The sequence below is a fragment of the Cordyceps militaris genome (assembly GCF_000225605.1).
Source record: "Cordyceps militaris CM01 unplaced genomic scaffold CCM_S00001, whole genome shotgun sequence".
NCBI classification, from domain to species: Eukaryota; Fungi; Ascomycota; class Sordariomycetes; order Hypocreales; family Cordycipitaceae; genus Cordyceps; species Cordyceps militaris.
In genome coordinates, this window is record NW_006271969.1 from 5,351,049 (window position 1) to 5,370,603 (window position 19,555).

At 55.4% G+C, this 19,555-nt stretch overlaps 6 protein-coding genes across 6 annotated transcripts; 2 read left to right on the forward strand and 4 right to left on the reverse strand.

The window, feature by feature from the left end:
- Positions 1-49: 49 nt before the first annotated feature.
- CCM_01661 (Cgr1) lies at positions 50-518 on the reverse strand (the record flags this gene model as incomplete). The annotated part of the gene is made up of 3 exons (XM_006666816.1): positions 50-190; positions 253-398; positions 452-518. The coding sequence occupies 3 exons, from the start codon at positions 516-518 to the stop codon at positions 50-52; spliced, it is 354 nt and encodes a 117-aa protein (XP_006666879.1).
- Positions 519-7,104: 6,586 nt separating this feature from the next.
- On the forward strand, positions 7,105-10,025 carry CCM_01662 (cell wall proline rich protein; the record flags this gene model as incomplete). Its single annotated transcript, XM_006666817.1, has 2 exons — positions 7,105-9,887; positions 9,962-10,025. The coding sequence occupies 2 exons, from the start codon at positions 7,105-7,107 to the stop codon at positions 10,023-10,025; spliced, it is 2,847 nt and encodes a 948-aa protein (XP_006666880.1).
- Positions 10,026-10,705: 680 nt separating this feature from the next.
- On the reverse strand, positions 10,706-12,642 carry CCM_01663 (uncharacterized protein; the record flags this gene model as incomplete). Its single annotated transcript, XM_006666818.1, has 5 exons — positions 10,706-10,825; positions 10,904-11,358; positions 11,438-11,759; positions 12,331-12,411; positions 12,631-12,642. The coding sequence occupies 5 exons, from the start codon at positions 12,640-12,642 to the stop codon at positions 10,706-10,708; spliced, it is 990 nt and encodes a 329-aa protein (XP_006666881.1).
- Positions 12,643-12,942: 300 nt separating this feature from the next.
- Positions 12,943-13,969, reverse strand: CCM_01664 (short-chain dehydrogenase, putative; the record flags this gene model as incomplete). The annotated part of the gene is made up of 3 exons (XM_006666819.1): positions 12,943-13,118; positions 13,196-13,425; positions 13,623-13,969. 3 exons carry the CDS (start codon positions 13,967-13,969, stop codon positions 12,943-12,945), a joined length of 753 nt encoding a protein of 250 aa, XP_006666882.1.
- A 792-nt stretch (positions 13,970-14,761) lies between these two features.
- Positions 14,762-18,022, reverse strand: CCM_01665 (uncharacterized protein; the record flags this gene model as incomplete). Its single annotated transcript, XM_006666820.1, has 3 exons — positions 14,762-15,287; positions 15,347-15,774; positions 15,824-18,022. The coding sequence occupies 3 exons, from the start codon at positions 18,020-18,022 to the stop codon at positions 14,762-14,764; spliced, it is 3,153 nt and encodes a 1,050-aa protein (XP_006666883.1).
- Positions 18,023-18,415: 393 nt separating this feature from the next.
- CCM_01666 (3-ketodihydrosphingosine reductase) lies at positions 18,416-19,491 on the forward strand (the record flags this gene model as incomplete). Its single annotated transcript, XM_006666821.1, has 3 exons — positions 18,416-18,457; positions 18,518-18,649; positions 18,706-19,491. 3 exons carry the CDS (start codon positions 18,416-18,418, stop codon positions 19,489-19,491), a joined length of 960 nt encoding a protein of 319 aa, XP_006666884.1.
- Positions 19,492-19,555: the final 64 nt, after the last annotated feature.

Genomic DNA, 19,555 nt, shown 5'->3' on the forward strand with positions numbered 1-19,555 from the left:
CAGTCCATCAGGGACGCGGGCGTGGTGGAGTGCTCGTCGTCGGTGCCGCTCAAGAGCTGATGAGCTTATTGCGCTTCTCCTTGCGCTTGAGGCGCTCGACGCGCTTCTTGTGCATCTTCTCTGCCAACTTCTCGTATCGCTCCTTTTCCGCCTTCTTGGTTCGCTTCTCGCGGATCGCATCAACTTTGCGCTGTGGGCGAGGCGTTAGTTTCATAGGCGGAGGGGTATACGTTTGTTGCAGCCCATACATACCTGGCGCTCCGCCTTCTTCTCTGCCTTCATTTCATTCTCCTTGGCCTTCATCTGCGCCATCTGGGCACGCTCTTTGGTACGCTTCTCAAAGGTCGTGAGGCCGGCGGTCGGGCGAAAGGCTTTTTTCAGCGCATGCCATTGCTTGCCTGTCCACCCGAGTCAGTGTCGGAGCACGTATGCATATTCGCGGGATGCTTACCGTTCTTTCGCATGCCCAGAGGCTTGTCAGCCTGGGTCACTGCGGAGAGGGAGATAGGTTCCGTCATTTTTTTCGTATGATTATCGTGTTGCTTGTTGTAGATTCTTTGCCAGCAGACCACCACCAGCCCCAAGAAGCGCCATCATAGTTTTTTTTCTGCCGCCTGATAAGCAGTGTGGGGGACAGCCGCCTAACGAGGGCAGGCGGTGTGGGTAATTACAGGCAGGTGGTTATTGCCTGCCTAACCTGTATCTTATTTAAACAATTTGATGCACCTTCAGGCGTTGCGAGTGCCATTTCATGATATATCAGTCTAGCTAGTGCGTAGACGCAATATAGTTCACACTCAAGCGTTCTAATTAAATCCGGGTTGTCCTCGTAAAGCATCGCATCGGCGCTGGCCTCCATCACAAGGACGATGGACGGAAGGGTGCCACACCTATTATTTAGTGATAAGTAGACGGACAATGAGTAAAACTCGGGCATTTCTGCAACTTGCTACAATCATATCCGAACCATAGCTAGCGATGTTGCTTTGCCTGGTGCTTTTGCGCCGTAATCGCTGCTTGCCGCGAGCCCCATGGCAGTCCTTTCGCACACTGACAAATAACTACATGATTCTTATCATAGACATGGAAATTGCTTCTTACGCTTCCCGCGATAGTGTAGTAGCGTTTGCTGTTTGTTTTGCTATTTGTTCACATCCATTGCTTTTGCCTACAACAGTAAGTGAGACGCCGTGCTGTTTTACTATTGATTGGTCTATATGACGCCCGTTCAGATTTTCGAGGAGGCGCCTGCACGATTTCAGCGACATGAATATCACAGGCAAAGCAGACAGCTATGGGAATGAGCACACGAGGAAACAATCGATCAGAAGAACTTTGATATGAGGTCGACATCGGACTATCGAAACGCTCTTCGAGTAAGCTTGGCTCGGCTGATGGACGTGAGATTTAAATGACCTGCTAGCACAAAGTTCTTCATTGCATTTGGTGACACAGATCAAGACAAGAGAGACACGAATGATGGAAAGACCAGGGTGTCTCGTTGGTTGCGCACAGCGACACGAGAGGCAGCCCGCCCAATGCGAGGATTGGCGTCTAAATCTCAACGTCCCGAAACCGTGTTGAGATTTCGATTCGAGGTCAAAACGGGGCGAGGGGGGCCACTAATACCGGGTTGTCAGAATGGATAGTTAGACTACGAAGCCCAAGTCATGCGCAGGGATTACAAGTTCACGGCGGGCACTGGGTAGTGGTAGGTGGTTCGTCACAGTCCGAGTCCCGTACCTGTACCTGAGAAGATTTGTGTCTTTGCGGTAGACGCGGCAAATGATGAGCAAATAAAGTCAACATTGGACGCACAAGCAGTCTTTCATCAGGCCAATTACCAATTACAGGAGTCGAGGCTCAAGCCATGGCCAGCCTGCTGACGCACCCCGGAGCAACTGGACCTGCATCCGCACGCGCTGGCGAAAGCGGCGGGTGGCAGCCAAAATAACGTTACAGTTGCATAATAATCATCAAAGAACGAAAAAACCAAACCCACCAAAAACATCTCCCAGTGACTAGCGCCGGTCATGGTTCTGGCCGACGAACAGGGGGGAACCATCCTTGCAGGGCCAGCGCATTGCGATTGTGCAGCAAATCCCACTGGTATCCACTGCAATTAAAGAATTGGAAAAAGAATCCCACATCCTGGAAAAAGAATCCCTCAAAACGGTCCGTGTCGAATTCAGGAACGGTACTTGGCTGGGGCCGTTTATTAGCTTCGTATGGGGAACCCGAGTGCCCCCCGCTCCCTGGTTGTAGCCTGTAACATGTACGTGAATTACGGCGCTGGTTGAAAGGGAGATTGATTGATCCAATATGTACTATGCTGGAGCGAAAGGATAGTAGGAGCATCCGGCTGCACATCGCAATGCCAAGGGCGTGGCAAAGGGAGGGAGATTGGCGACGCTAGCACGGGAGCAAAAGTACTATCAGGAGCTAATGGCTGCCTATAGTCTACGTACAAAGTACAGATTACAGATTTAGTTACATATAGTAGGTAGTTAATACTAGGTGCTGCTCAGTACGTATGTACGGATGAGAGGGAAGGCGTTCTAGAGCTTGATGGTCGTTCGCATGATGCTTGGCTGTCAGCCATGTCTCTGATCGACTCGTGCCTTGTTGCAGGCTGCGCTCAACCTGGTAGACTCATGCGCAACGTCGTTGATCCGAGTCTAGAAACATAACGGAGCTGAGTGGTCATCGCAGAGATACTCGTAGATAGACTGAGATGGGTGCACGTTTGGACTCAAGATCCTAGCACACGCCCACCACCCCCGTCACAAAACTTAACTCTGCGTCTGCCGCTAGTTAGGGACGAAGCAGTTGATGCATATGTACTGTTCAACTGCGGTCTATTACCGCCGCAGATAGCGGAAGCTTTCAACGTTTGCCGGCCGTCAAAGTCGTGGCATTGCCACGGAAGCAACCTTGAACCTGGGCTGCTGTGAAACCGTTCCCGAGTCCGGCTTTGTTTGGACTGGTCTGTTTGGACTTGTCTGGTCAGCCAATTTGGCTGAGGCTGGTTTCATCTCGGACGAATCGCAAAAAGAAACCCCGAAAACAGAGCGTTGCAGACTGGACGACCGGGGGGTTTGTTGTTGTGGCTCCGTTTGCGAATGATATCATCAAGTAGGATCGCGCGCATCACAACCCGCAGGGACCGCATCCGGGGTCGCATGCACAGGGAACATGGGCAGCGAGGCTCTGGTTGTTTCTCTTCGAGACAAGGCGGCAAGGCAGTGCAGGACGCGGACGTGCACCGAGGAGGGGATACGAAAGCGTCTATGAATACCTCCATACTCCGTACAGTGTGCAAGGGGGGGAGAGGGAGCTGGGCCAAGAACAAGGCGCGGACTGGCTCCGCGCGCTGCATGGGCCAAGATGATGTCCATCCTCGTGCATTTGGGGCGGCTCGACCAGAGGAACCCATGTTGACTGCGCCGCGCCGTGGCATCCGAACCGCTGCCCAATTATTTTTTTTGGCGTTGACTACGAATATTGGTACCTGAATTCGAGGGAGAGTGAAGCCGGCTTCATCGCCACGGACCGGTATTGGACCATTGCCGCCGCGCCATGCGCCCGGGGAAAGAAAGCCGGCGAGAGGGCAAAAGTTGCATGAGCGCGTTAACTATCCAGTGGGTGTGTGTATATCGCCATGTCTGCCGCTGGACACGAACACGATGTGCTTGCATTGGGCATTGTTTACTCTCTTGCGCATCCAAGGAGACACGGACGCCAAGAAGGGACAGCACGGCAGCCGGTGTCAGACGCAGGAATACGTTGCAGATTGAACAATTGGCGCACCGCAGCTAACGTTAGTTAACTAGTAGTTGGACAAGCGCAATGTCGAGTCGGTTGGCAAGAGGCTCTGTGCTCTTGTGCAGGTTGTGGACAGAAGCATCGGAGAACTCTATATTATGGATTTACAGCTGGTGTTGTTTGGGACTAACTGTGAATGGTTCGACGGGTGGCCGTGCTCTATCATTGTCCATGATCAGTTGACGTATGTACAAAGAAAGGTAGAGAGAATCGGAGGGTTTTTTTTTAGTCTATGCGTTCGGCCATCTTGTGCCTCCGGAAGCGGGTCGTATTCTGCAGCAGAGAGGGCGGGTTTGTTCGGACTTGCGAAACCTTTTCTTGTGAGGCTTGTCGTATGGCATGTAGGACAAGAGATGACAGATTGTGGGCGACAAGGACGGCAGGGATTTTGACAGGAACAAACGGCAGTGGGTGAGTGAGGGCGTCGTGGGACAGCATGTGGAGCTGGCAGCAACAAGCCGAGCCGAACGGCAACTAGAGAGTTGCAAAATCAGACTGGATTGGATAACTAGGTGCTGATGAGCGAAATAAGCACACTATTGACTCTAGGTTCTTGGTCGATCAATAGTACGAATTTGTACAAAGTCGTCATTATTATTATTACTAGGCTGTGTGCCTGACTACCTATTAACGCGTGCAGCACTACTCAGCAACAAGGCTCGTACCGTGCGGGCCTGCTCTGCTAGCGGACCCCGCAGGACCGACTAGAGCAGCTGATGGCGTTGGATTCTGGGCAAATCTTGGAATCTTGGTCTATTCAACTTGTCGAGTTGGCATAGTTATGGGCGCAGCTGGGTGACCCGTGGGCCGTGGGCAGGATGCACGAGTGGCAACGCCGAGGGGAAGGCTGTGTGGGTGGTGGTATGATGTTGATGCAGGAAGGAGGACCAACTAACTAACTGAAGAGTACGAATGTATTAACTACCTCGTAACTAACTAATCAGTTGCTTTGCTAATAAATAAAAGGATGGAGAGGGGAAAAAGCAAAGTTGGTCATAACTAGGTCGTCATGGGAATCATCTCGGGGTTGTCGCGGCGTCACCACGTATTGGCCACCCGATCCTGCAGACTGGTCGAGGCCAAGGGGGGGAAAGGGCAGAGATATGCTCTCTTCTGCTGCACGACGCTGCACGGCACAGGGCTCCTTTTGCCTCGGGCGCGGAACTAGTTGATAGAGATGGTCTCCTGGCCGCCTCATCTAATCCTCCCGTCCTATCTGTGTGAGGCTGTGAGCTGCCGCCTGCAGGTCGTTGGCGTCAGCTGCTCGTGGCGGCTTGTATAGGTGTGTGGTGTTGAGTGTTGCGTGTGTGTGTGTGAGTAACTACCTACCTAGGTAGGTAGGTAATTAGTTAACTAATATTCTGTATTGTCGAAAAAGGGGCGGCCAGCAAACAAAGGACAAATAGCCAAAAAAAAAAAAAACAATCCCCATCAAGCCACAAAATGCAGTGTCCAAAGATGCATAATAACTGTGTTTGTGTGTGCTCGGCATATTCGTCGCCTTGTATGACGGGGGGCTTTGCCTTCAATCTCCGGGCGAGGTAGCTACGGACGTGCAATTCCCTGGCTGTCAGCGTGCACCGTTTCATGCCTGCGGACACACAGGGCCATCCCGTCGGGTCGGCACCGATAAGAAAGACAAGAAAGACAAGAAAGGTGTGTGGTCACTGTGGTGGCACCGTGTTGTGCGTTGTCTTCCTAGTAGATTACAGGCCAAGATGCAGGACATTGGACGTGCTGCCGTATCGGGCAGATTATCGTGTTGGACAAGGCAAGGGCTGGTGGTAGCTGAGCAACAAGTAGCAGTAAGTGCGACGAGTACTTTGTATTGATGAATGAGATATGAAGGTTGATGAAGAGCGCCCAAACAAACGCAGGTTCATATCAGATCGTGTTTGAATCCCTACCTAAAATGTAGAATGTACCTAGGCGCCGGAATAGTAACAAACAGATATTCGTAGCGCTGTGGCCTCAGCCCTTCCCCCTACATTATTTAATAATGCCTGGCTGGCCACTGAATTGCCTTCCACCCGGCACAGACGTGATGGTGCTACAGTACATGCAGGTACACAGATGCCTGTACCTTTCAGGTACAGCCTCGCCCCCTGGCTGTGCTCAGGGCTCACATGTACCTGAACGTTGGCAGCTGGGGTAGAGGCCAGTACCACCCACACTGGAACCCACAAAGACGGCGCTGCAAGCACTCTGTAATTCAGTCTCCAGTATGTATTCCCTTTGCCCGTTGCTCTTTGCTGAACAGTCCAGTTTCTAATTGCACCATGCCCAACTGCCAGGTACCTTTTACTGTAACTAGAGCGACCTACCTTGGGCACTATAGGTGTCTGCTGCCATGTATCCGTACTTGCTGCCTTGCCATAGCCCTCGACCATCGCCTCTACCAGCTCTACCATCAGACTCTCTTCTTCTCCCTCTGTACCGTACCCTCTGCTCTCCTCCTCTCCTTCCAGTCCTCCTCTCCTTCCAGTCACTAACTACCTACCTACTAGTGCCATGACCTCAATTAGTTAATTAGTAAAAAGGACCTCCCCACGCCCCCGTCTCCACCAAGTAGGTAGCCAACAAACAAGCCCGGCCTAGCGCCACATCAACTGCTCCATCGTTTCTGACTGGCCGCCGGCTCGCTGGTCCATCTGTCTCTCTTTCTCACTCTCGCTCTCACTGCAGTCTCCAGTCTCCGCCCCAGCCTGGTCTCTCCCATTCTTCTTCTAACCCGGCCCCGTTTCCTCTTCCTTCCTCCATTCCGCATCTTCATCTCTTCCCCAACTGCAAACGCCTTCGCGCGCCTCACGAATCCGCCCCTTGGTGCGATTCCAGCTGCTCCTCGATATTCGAGTTGGCACTGGTCTTGACCGTCCGCTCCTTTTCTTTTTTGCCTCATTCTTTTTTCCGGCCTTGATTCTTCTGCACCAGCATTTTTGCACCGTTTGCTTTTCCCAAGGTGCGTGCGTGTCTGTCGCTGGAACACTCCCCCCCCCGCGTGTCGCCGCGAGACAACTTTCGTCCCATCATTGCCTGCTTGCCCGTCAATTCGGCATTGCTTGTGCTGACGGACCTACTCGCCGTGTAGATACATTATTTATGAAGCAGACTTTATTCGCCCTTACGACCTGTTCTGTCTACCGCTTACGACATCGAATCACGATCCTCTCTATCGCCACCCATCTCGTCACGCATCTTGCCTTCCGCGTCGCTCTATGACCACTACATACTTATAGCTTCCATCATTCAACATTTTGCCGCTGCGCGGCCGAAGGAATGATGGCTGCGACGTTCGGCCCTGCCATGGGCCGCAATGAATCGTCTCCGACGCTCCAACCCTTGACCTACGATGCTAGACAAAACACGCTTTCGCCTACCTCTTCACGGCGAGATGCGCCGCTCGCGATTCCCGACTTCGTTTTCCCTGCCCAGCCCGCTCCTTCAGAATCCGCTACCGATCTCGACTCGGCTGAGCAGCCTTTACCCGCCTCTCTCAACCACGGAGAGTTCAGCTTTCCCGCTCGCGATAGGCGTCCTCACCGACCTACTGCCCTTCCCGACTTTAGCTTCAACCCTGGTGCTTCCGTCCCTCATGGTCTCAACTCGCCCGCGCTGCTCAGCCCGCCTACCTCGCCCAACTCTTCCAATCCCACACCTTCTGCGTCCCGACCCATTCGCCATGGCCATCGTAGAGGGGGCAGCGAGTTTGTCGGCGGGAGCATACGTGATGGTAGTTCCATTGCCGTCATGAGCACAAGCCCAACCAAGGAAACTGGCTTCCCTCAGTCGCTGCAGCCTCCGCCGCCTCGACGAGGCCATAGAAGAGGCATGTCCGGTGCCATTTCTACGAATGACTTACCTATCCTGCAACCGCCTGTCATGGATTGGACGCCCAAGGGCAGCAGTGCTCCCAATAGCCCGACCAACTTTGACCGAGGAATCAATACCACTATTCCACTCGCTGACGACCCTGCAATACTCACTGCGCTTCCCGAACCTGTCCAGGAACCTCCAACTCCTGCAGCCTCGGCCCAGGGTTTTAACGACTCCATCCCGCCCAGCCCCAACCCTCCGAGAGCCACCACCAGAGCTCGTGTTGGCTTCTCAGACACCCTAGAGTTTATTCCTCGGCCACTGTCCCTGGTGTCTAGTGATACGTCCAGCACTGTGACCGCGCGACCAGGACACTGCATGTCTGAGAGCATCTCGTCTGTCGTTTCCCCTGTTTCCATCGGAGAAGATCATAGCCCTGTCGTCCTCTCGCGCAGCCCGATCAGAGAAACGCGAGAATCGAGACCATCTACCGCCGGTGCCATTCTGGAGACTGTTGCTAGCGCCCAACCTGAGCAGGCAAATACATCGCCCAGACGCCGAAACTCTATTCCAGCACTCATCAGCGTTGGCGAACCATTGGCCGCCGGTCCAGCGTTGCCCAGCCCCACGAGAGCCCCGAAGCGGTGGTCATTCTTTGGACTGGACACGTTTGGACCCTCGAACATGTCAACAAAGTCCCGTCCCATCAGCTCAAGCTCTTCGGATTCTGCCTCGCGCGCCCACACTGTCTCGTCATCGGACCGAGGATCAGAGTCCGACAGCGCCGAACCCTCGGAGCGAAAGCAGAAAAAGAAGAACAGAAAGTCTCGAGCCCAGACCGTCAAGGGCTGGGCAGGCGCCATTCTACCCATCAAGAACAAGAGTGAGAAGCGGCGACGTAAGCCTAGTGATGTACGACCACCTACGCCGCCGCCCTCCGTCACGCCGATGGATGAGGATGGGGACGACGAGGAAGATTATGCTGATGAACAAGAGCCTGTTCCTGGCCCACCTGTTCTTATTCAGCCACCAGAGCTCCCAACCTTAGTGACACAGCAGCCGCGCCGATCAGATGAGGTCATGTCACCCATGATTGACCTTGATGCCGCACTCGGTCCATTCAATACACCACTCGCACACAATCCAGAGTGGGAAGCGGCACAGCGCGCCGCTGGCAGTGCCGGCAGACGTCGTCTCCATAGTGCTCAAGGTATGAAGGGATTTGGCGGTCCTGGTATGCACTACCATCGACGAGCTGAATCCGCTCCCGATCTGCCACCATTTGATGCTGGCCGGGCTGGCATCAATCGATTCAGTAGCAACTCGACAATGGCCGATGTTTTTGAGGAGGAGGAGGATGAAGAGGCGGATGAGGGCAGTGACGGCGGTAACACGACGGCCACCCCGGAAACGGATAACAGGTGGGAACACAAGACCGAGACCATCATCTTCAGCGATAGTGGCTCTGAAACCACTAGCCTACGTGGTCTTGCTGTTCGACGAAAAAGCTCTGGACTTAGCGACAAGGAGCACAACGCTGCTCGCTCTGTGCGTGCCGAATGCTCACGGACATCCCTGCATGAAAGTGTCATTGTTGAGGAACCTGCCATTTCGAAACCTGTTCTGCAAAGCCCTGTCGCGTTGCCAAGCCGCAGATACTCGTCGGACTCGGGTGCGCATTCACCGAAGAGGATTCTGCCGATGCTAAGCAACGAGCGCCTGCCTATTGATGCAATTCCCCTGACACTCCCGCAAGGTGCCTCTATGCCACTAAGCCCTTACTCGATGAGCACAGCGTCGCCACATCCCTCTCCAAGGTCTCCCATGTCTGAGGCTCAGCGTGTCTCGACAGCGCCCTCTTCAGTGGCCGAAGATAAGTCTTTTCAGTCTCTGCTCATGGGCGAACCCGGTCCTGAAGTGCGCATCTCGATGGACTACGATCTCCCCTCTATCGCCTCTAGCACATCGACCATGCCAGGAGAGCCCATCTTCAACCCACAAGCGCGTCCTAGGCCAAGCACTTTTCGGGACCAGCGACCAGTGTCTGTTTCCTCGGCGGCATTCGGTCGTCGGCGATCTAGCCTCATCAGTCTCAGTCGACTTATCAGTAGCTCCCACGGGGAGCGCAGCAAACTCTCCACGGAGCTGACATTTGAAGAGGCTGAGAGCAGAGCTGCACGAGGTAGCAGGACAAAGAAATTTGGACGACTGATGCAATTCTGGAAGCCAAGCAAATCTGGGCCCTCTACGTGAGAACTGTCCGGTACGCAGAAAAGGACAATGCCCCCCAAAAAGAAGTAGCCGATTTCTACAATCTGTATAGGCCTCTCACACCATTGCAGCTCCTTGTTTTTATACCAGGTAGCGCGGGTCATGGAGGAAGATGAGTCTTGACTCACAAGAGCAGGAATTGTGCTTTGACGCAAACCCAACGTCGAGCCACGTGCTAGAGATGACCACCCGCAGTGAAAGCCTCTTGCCGTGTCGGTGACATGTTGGGATGAAGGGAGAAAGAGGATGAAAGAGGAGGAATCCGAGCGCCCTCCCCATGATGATGTATATAACATTTTTCTTTTCAGTCTCCATTTTTCAGTTCAGTCCATAGCATGAGGATTTGGGAACGGATTGCTTTGTTAATTTCTCCCCCTTTTTTCCCCCTCTTTTTTTCCTGTTGTCGGTTGCGTATTTGCTCCTCGGGGGGAAAGGGTCGAATGTTGGGGTTTGGCGAGGTGGTTTTTTGTTTAACGGGCAAGACGGACTTGGTGTCATTTTTCTCTTCTCTTTCATCTCTTGTTTGCAAGTGTAGCATGAAAAGGATTACAAAAAAAAACCAAAGAAGAGGAGGGACATGCAAGGTTGCAAATAGCCCAGCACAATAATGTGTTGCAGAATATATTACTACATTACGCAGAATTGTTTTCGAAGAGTGAATGAATTGTGTCCGAGACTGACGTTTGAACTTGTGAGGACTAAATAAACTATGGTAATGTAGGTCTCTGGTGTTGTGGTTATGTAGTGTATATATATGTATATATATATGTGTGTGTGTGTGTGTGTGAATATTGTATCAGTAAGCGTATAATGACAGATGTTGTTCGTGCAGGGTGTATATATCGGAAATCTTCCAAACTGTCAGGTCATAAATGTAATCAAAGGCGCACACGGCGGTGTCAAAGACGGCAGTCGGCTAGCCATTGTCAAGGTGAATCAATGAAGAGGTAGGTGTCCGGCCTTTTCAGATAAACATTTTGGCCACGCCACTGACCAAACCGCTGGTCCAGTCGTCGCCGCCACGACTTTTGGCGCGCCCAAAGCTCTCAAACGAGTCCAAGCCGAAACCGCCGCCGCCGCTGCCGCTGCCGCGGCGAGGGTAGTTGTCCTGTCCGCCGAAACCGCCGCGTGCGCTGCCACCACCGCCGCCGCCGCCAGCCATGCGGACAGCATCACTCATGAGGCCGAAGCCGTCACCCGAGGCGGCGCGCGAGGCCATGCCGAGGGCGCGCTCGAGGGACGGGGGCATGCGCAGGCCGAAGCGGGCGAGGAGAGCGGTCAGCGCGCCGCCGGTGACGAGGGGCATGATGACCATGAAAAAGACCTTCCAGGGGTGGCGTTTGAACCAGTGCAAGAGGTCGCGGATGAGGCGCTTGAGCTGCTTGTAGGAGCGCTGCAAGAAGCCCTTGCGAGGGGAGCGTTTGTAGTAGGAGGAGCGCGAGTTGCCGCCTGGTGGTGTGTTAGCGAAGAGAAGAGGAAGGGGGAAGGGGGGGGGGTATACCGAATAAGCTACCGCGGGACGAGTTACCTAGAGGGAGGCCGAAGAAGGAGCCGCGCGAGGCATTGTGCTTGCTGTAGCTGCTGTCTTTGCCAAAGAGGTCGCTGACAAAGGAGCTGGCGCCGCCGCGGGTGCGCTCGCGGTCGCGGGAACTGGAGCGGGAGCGGCGACGTTTGCTTGTGCGCTCACGGTCACGGTCGCGGTCGCGGTGGCGCGACGAGGAGCGGCGGTGGTGGCTGCTCGGGGGGTTGAGGGCCTCGGTGAAGGCTTCGGGGAAGAAGGGCATGATGTTGCGCTTCTGGGTCTGCGTATGTGTAGAGAGGTGAGGAGGAGGAGTAGGAGGAGGAGGAGGCTATCCGCCGCTGGCGCAGCACAGGCTAAGAGAAGTTGGCTTGCTGAATGGGCAGTCGAGGCAAATCGGCGTCCAACGTTGGCCTCTTGCGACACCCACGGCGCACCGAATTGGTTGGTCGAGGGGGGGCAAGGTCTTCAAGTCGTGGTAGAGCTCGTGTTCAACGTCACATGGGGGCTGCCTTGTTGTATAGCAAGCGGATCGAGGCAACCAAGCTGTAGTTGCAGCAAACAAGGCAACCTGGTGAGCATGGAAACTGCAAAAGAAAAGGAAAAAAGAGGCCCCGTGGGCTTTGTCGATGGAGAAGGGGCTGTCGTGCAGATGCAAGATGCAAGCAAGAGGAGTTGGGGGAGTACGAGTCGGGGCCGAATCTCTGGCAGCGCCGTCAGAGTGGCATGTCTTGGTGCGGTGAGGTGCAGCGGCGGTGACGTGCAGCTGACTTGTATAATAAAATTCGAGTGGCTGGGAGGTGCGAGGATGAAAGAAAGGGCTGGGTTAGCAGATTTTGCGGGAGAGCAGTACTGGGTCCTGTTAGCCCTGTTAGCGAGCGACTCCAGCTACAGGGGGGGACCGTTGCCTGCCAGGGGTCCCGTTTTGCGCCATCCCCTGCAACCTCGGACGCACGCCAGACGAGGCTGTCCACTGCTGCCCTCTGCTAACCGTTAACTTTGTCAAGCTGTGATTAGTATTCGCAGGCTTTGCACTGCGGATTGCTGTGAGCAAACAGATACTGTGAGAAAGGCGGAGAGGATAGTGAGGTAGCCTGTAGCCCCCACACTGCACGACAAGACAGGCAGGCAGAGGGCCAATAAGCGGTTCTGGCGTCACAGAGCACTGATGCCCGTTGAGCCAACTTGATCAATGCACTTACAGGGGTGGTCATGGCCCCCTGTAGGGCTGCCCAGAGGAATCCGCTACAGAAACCACTTGATGCACAACTTTCTCAATTTTTATCGTTATCCGCATCGACTCTGTTCCTCTTCGTATCCATAATCGCTTCTCCAGATCCATCGATGGAAACACCAGGGCCCCTCCTCCGGCATCAATACGGAGCCCGTCGGGCAGATATTGACCTTGCACTGACAATGGCCGATGCTGCCGTGACGTGACACTTCCACCAAATCTCGACGAATTCATTGATCTTTTATCCAATTTGGGCACAAACGCATACATCCCCCCCCCCTCATCGGGTCGTGTAGCCCCCGTTGGCAAACAGCGTCTGGCCCGTGATCCAGCCGCCCTCGGTCACCAGGAACCTCACCAGCGGCGCAATGTCCCGGACCTCTGTCAACCGCCCGCCCAAGCCCTGACTCTTGTGAAACGCCACGGCCTCTGGCGACTCTTGCGGGTAGAAGAAGGCTGCCGAACCAAAAAAAAAAGGAAATTGTCAGTCTGTTTCGCACGGGAAGAGAGATAGAGAGAGCAGCACCACGTACGAGTGTCCATGGGACCAGGCGCAATCGCATTCACGCTCACCAGCCGCGGCTGCAGCTCCTTGGCCACGCCCCGCGTAAAGTGCTCGACCGGCGCCTTGGAGCCCGCATACGACGTGTACAAGCCCGTAAACGCAGCCAGCAGCGCCGTCACAATGGTGATGATCTTGCCCCCGTCGGCCACGTACTTGCTGCCTGCCTTGAGGATGAAGAAGGCCGCCTTGGAGTTGATGCTGCCGAGCGTGTTAGTTTTGTGCATTCCGACCAACTAGAGAAGAGCAAGAACAACGAGGACAACAAGAGGAACAAAACAACAAGGACAACGAGAAGAACAAGACAGCAAGGACAACAAGAAGAACAAGACAGCAAGGACAACAAGAAGAACAAGACAGCAAGGACAACAAGAAGAACAAAACAACAAGCAACGTACGCAAACATCGAATCGTATTCCGCCTCGCTTATCTCCCCAATCGCCTTCTTCAGCACCTTGCCCACCGTGTTGACCACAATGTCGATCCGGCCCAGGTCCGCCTGCGCCGCCTGGAAGAGCCTCTCCACCGCCGCCTCGGTCGTCAGGTCGTCCTGGTAAAACTTGACCCGGACCGACGGATACTCGGTGGCAAACGCCCGGCCGAGCGCGTCGGCGTCGTCCTTGGACGCGGCCGAGTTGTAGTGCAGCGCCAGGCTGGCGCCCTGCCCCGCGAGCTCCCGCGCGATTGCGGCGCCTAGGTTCTTGACTCCGCCGGCAATGAGAGCGACTTTTCCTTCGAGAGACATTGCTTGATGTTTCCGTCTTGTTGTTGTTGTGGTGGCGTAATGGAAGGGGGGGTAGGAGTGTGTAAGTCGAGGTAGAACAAGACGAGGATACAGGAACAGAAACTGACTCGAAAAAACAAGACGCAACGAGCTGTTTAAATGGTCTAGAGAAAACCCCCTACCCCTCGCCGCTACATAAAACGGCTTCAGATGACCGCATACCGCCGTCTGTTGACGTAACTTGCATTCTGCAGCACATCTGCCAAACTCTCCTCAGCCAACCCACTCTCACACCTTCCCACCAAGTACTCGGGCAAAGAGAGGCTTCACATAGACAACGTTTGTACCCAAACTAGGTTCCGCCGTCCCAACGCCACGCTGCTTCAGTGTCATGCAAGCAACAAGCAACCAAGGCAGCCTGCTTCTCCGCCTCGCTCCCGGAACCGAAACGATGGGGTGTAAAGCACGACTGAATTCAGCACGGCATTAGAGAAGACGGACATGGCGGCATCGGAATAAAGTGTGCTCGCTGCGTAGTGTAAATCCGATGCGGGCAAGCCGCCGTTCTCGTCGCAAGACACCAGCCCCAAACTTTATTCAGTGGTGCCATCATCGGCTTTAGTACAAAGCTTGCCTGATCGACCGCATTACACCTTCTATGCACAGGGCCCTTGGTCAATATAGTAGAGTATACATCACAATATATATTATTGGCCAGCGACCGAATGTCCCTTGCCTATACCTCATCTAGTATACAAGTATACAAACTATACATGGCATTCATCAACACCCTTATTCATCAACGCCCTTGCCCTATCTTCCACCCTCGTCAGCCCGGCCTCGACTCTCATTCAGCTCAACGTGCACCCGTAAGCCCTTTGCCGTCATCATGCCGTACGCCGACCGCAGCTCGTCCGCTCCCATATCCCCCGCGAGCGTCCCAAACGCCTCCAGAAACACCGTCTTGGCCCAGGGGCAGTGGCGCAGTGCGCGGTACAGCACATCCACCGCGCCCTTGCTGCTGCTGTGCGCATGCGTGAACCGGATATACCAAACCCACAGCATAGCGCTCGCCCGGCCGGCGTCGCTGCGCACGGCCTGCTCGAACGCCGCCCGCGCCGTGTGCGCGTTGCCCCGGAGGAGCTCGTGCTGGACGGCAAAGAGCCGGCGGCCTACGCAGTCGTCGGACAAGGACCGCTGCCGCAGCAGCTGTCGCGTCTCATCCACCACACGCAGGCCGGCGTCGGACCACTCAAAGACGGACAACAAGATGGCGTTGGAGGGGAAGCTCTGCAGATGCTTGCGCGCCTGGTCTCGAATGTAGCCCCTGCGATGTGGCCTGCGAGTGAAAAATGTGAGTGGTGATTCTGATACTGGCAGCATGGTGATGAAACGTACCCTCTTGTAGCGTGGAGATATAAAAGGTGTGCGCCGGACTGGACAAGACGCTCGCAGGAAGGCGTGATGCCGTGTCCACGTACCGCGAGTTCTCTGCTTATAGAGTCCAGCGTCTGCATGGCCGCAGATATATTACCTTGTGAGAGCGACATGGGCTCGGATGCCTCACTGTTGGTCAAGTAGCTGTGTAGAACAAGGCATTCACCGGCCGTCTCTGCCGACTCGACGTCACCCGTGGACAATGACTTGGACAAAGTCCCCGAAAATGCGGAGCCAGCTTTGAGTACGTCGGCAAACGATACCTCTTTCTCTAAAGTACCTGCACCACAGAGTGCTCGTTTAGAGCAGACCATGTCCCCATTCTCCAGCGCCATCCAGGCCGCCGTGTGCTGTAGCCGAAAGCGGCTGCTCTGCTTCGAAAGCTGCCCCTGTGTTAGCGCCTCAAGACGTTTCACAGGTAATGAATTGGAAACTCACCAACGGAGACGAGAGTGCTGATTCGACGACTTTGGCCGCTACATCGCTGCTCCCTCTTGCATGCTCCACGAGCGCATACGCATTGTACAAGGACGCATTGTCCGGGCTTTGCTTTAGCAGCTTCTTAGCCGTCTTCTTCACAGACGAGGGGTCCCGGGCAAAGGAAACAGCCAGGTAATATTCCGACAGGTCTTTGCACCCGGCCGAAAAGATGAGCTGCCCGAGTGTAGCCTCTAGCCAGCGATCATCGACCAAGGTGTTTGACGACGGCAGCTGGAGATATCGAAACCACGCGTTGCCTGGAAACAGCAGCCTTGGCGAGATGGAAAAAGCGCTGTACGGCCGGTAGAAGAGCGGCGGGCGGCGCACGATGGACTCGTCCTCATGCCGCTCCGGTGCTGTGGCGGCGTCGATGCTTACGGCCGGTATGCTGCTTCCCACAGGAGCGAGGAGCTGGTCTTTGTACAGTGTTCTGGCCCAGTCGCTGGATGACGCAGGCGGCAAGCCGCAAAATATGAGAAACGCATCCCAAAGCGAGCTGCTGATGCTCGGCGCGAGAGGGAGTGGCATCATGAAGAGGAACGGCTCAATATCTGTATATGTCACGACTCGGAACGGGTCGTCTTCTGTGTCGCCATCCATGGTCCGCGCTGGTAGCTTGGCAGCATCGGCATGCTCGACCTCAAGCTGCGACCACGCCCTGAACGCATCTATCGACTGGGCCGCCGCCGGCATAGACGGATCAGGCAGCGGCTCTGGCGGTTCATCCTGTCCGCCCGTCGCCACGTAGTGCTTCCATCCGTTAGCGCCCGGTTCCCCAATCCGCGGCACCTCGCTCTCCCAAAACTCCTGAAAAGAGTCGGGCACATGCTCGTGCTCCGTTTGGGCCTCTGGCCGGAAATATGTCAGCTCCAGGATCGCCTGCCACGCCGCCACCGCCAGCTCTCTGTAGCCAGCGTCGTGCATAAATCTAGTCGCCAGCAGAAAAACCTCGATCGCTTCCAGATAGGCTCGCGTGCCCTCCGACAGGGCATGGTGTAGTCGTTGGGTGAGCATCGTCTTCACGCCAGCATAGTCAAACTCGGTGATGCTCGTTATGGCAAACTCGAGACGCACCCGCCAGAGAGCGTGGGAGTCTGCCTGGGTACCCAGCTCCGCCCATTTCTTGGCCGCTGCCTTGATGCTCCAGACCTTGGCACCCTCGCGCATCAGCGGCACGAGGATGCGCTCGCGGTCCACGGCGTCCCGCGCATTCTGGAGAGCCTTTTCGAGCATGGACACCTTGATCTCACTGTAACTGTGGGACTCGTTGTCCGGAGCCGTGCCTTCGGCGGTACTGGCCTGCAGCAATTCGTCTTGGTGCTCGACCAACTCCAGCCAGGAGTCTATGTCTTCCGGGTTCTCCTTCACGCGGCGATTCAGCTGTATTGACTTCCACAGGAGAGGTTTACTCGTCTCTACATTATCCACCTCGGAGTTATCCGAATCCGAGTCCATGTCACTGTCGTAGTCTTTAGGTTTAGCCTTGCCCTCTATCGATCGATACGAGGGCCCCTCGTCTTGAGAGGAATCCTCTGTTCGTTTCTGCTGTTTTGAGCTTTTCAGGGACAAGAATCCCTCGTCGTCCTCATCTTCCCTTGCCGGCGCTACCCGGCGCCTCCGCAGTGCAATAGGTCGTGAGTGAGCCATGGGCCGTTTAGAGCGCAGCCCGTCACGATCTCGGTACCGAGGCAGGCCCTCTCCAGGCATACGAAGACCAAAAGAATCATTTGGGCCATCGCGATAGATAATCAGCCTACCACGAGTTCCCAATACCCGCCCACGGCCATGGCGATAGTAGGCAGGTACCTTTGACCTCTCCAGCGATCCATACCGTCGTATGAGTGGATCGCCCTTCGTGTCGATTATGTACAACTCTGGTCCTGATGCGCGCGAGATGGGGGTTTCCTCGGCTGGTTTCCTGTATGTGCGGCGTTCGCGCTCATGGGACGGAGGGCGCCCTCTTGGTCGTTTGGACTCTCTGCTGCCGTCTCGACGATGGCGCTCATGCCTGTCGTCGTGATGAGAGCGCTTCGTTTTGTGGCGACTCGAATCTTTTCTCCGACTTTCATCTCGCTCCTTCGGTGTTTCTTGTGCTTCTTTCGATTTAAAAGACCCAAATTTCGGAACCAACAGCTCGTCTCTTCCGCCGCTCGACATGGCGTCGCGTCGGGCTCCAAACCTGGCGGGCTTCGCGCGGCGTGGAATGACGACTTCAGCGCATCGAAAATGGATCAGACGACGAGTCCATATAGATATTAAATCAAGGTTGTGCCAATCAAGCCGTATTGCGCGGCGCTATTGCCCATGTACAGGTTATGATGGAGATAAGTCGAGTAGGCAAACATGCTGCTGGCGGTTTCCTGTGGAGCTTAGGTAGGCGCGGTCACGGTCGCTAATCATTAGCGAATCCCACCAACTCTGGCAAGCTCAAACCACCCATCTACACCAAACCATTGACATTGCGGATTTCTGCCCTGAATGGCCCTGTTGCAGTCACCAATCGTCTGGGTCGCTGTCACGCTGGTCGTAACGCTCGCTGTCGCAAACACAATGGGTCTCTTTGGCGGCAACAAGATGCCAGTGCAGGGCAAGGTACGAATGGACCCTTGACCCCCCAATCTGCATACCGAGCTTCTGACTCCCTCTCTACAGACTGTTCTGATTACTGGTGGATCGGAGGGCATGGGTCTCGCCGTTGCGACGCAGCTCTCTGCCAAAGGTGCCGATTTGATCCTCGTCTCCCGCAGTGCAGCCAAGCTTGAAGAAGCCATCAAGACGGCCAAGGTACGTCCACCAAGCTCTCTCGTCCTGGCCACAGCTAACCCCCATCGTCATCCCAGGCCGCCGCTAAATACCCGTCGACACAACGATTTCACTACATCACCGCTGATGTCTCCGTGCCCTCGTACGCCGACGGCGTCGTCGCCGACGCCACGGCATGGAACGGCGGCCGCGCACCCGACATTGTCTGGTGCATCGCCGGCGTCTCCGTGCCCAAGCTCTTTGTCGAGACCGAGGCAGTGCTACTGCGCCGGCAGATGGATATCAACTTCCACGGGACCGCCGACATGGCGCACGCCATCCTGCGCGCCTGGCTCGCCCCCGACGCCGACGCGACCCCTCGACACCTCGTCATGACATCCAGCGCCGCCGCCCTTTACACCATCCCTGGCTACGCGGGTTACGCCCCTTCCAAGTGGGCGCTGCGCGGCCTCGCCGACACGCTCTCGCAAGAGGTGCTACTCTACCCGCAGGACGTCCGCGTCCACATCGTCTTCCCCGGCACCATCCTCTCGCCCGGCTTCGAGGTTGAGGAACGCACCAAGCCCGCCATCACCAAGCAGCTCGAGGCCGCCGACCCCAAGCAGACGCCCGACGAGGTGGCGCGCGCCGCCATCCGCGGCCTCGAGACTGGGCACTTCATGATCGTGGTCAACTGGCTCGGTCAACTGATGCGCTTCGGCGTCATTGGTGGCTCCCTCCGCAACAACTGGATAATCGACACCCTCGGCGCCTGGCTGGTGCCCATTATCTGGATCTTTGTGCAGTATGATCAGGTCAGCACCGTGCGCAGCTTTGGCAAGAAGCACGGTCATCCCAGCACGTATACCAGTATCCAAAAGTGAACTTCACCGCATAATGAAGCAAGATAATTCCTAATCGGCGCAACGCAAACACCACGCACTTGTA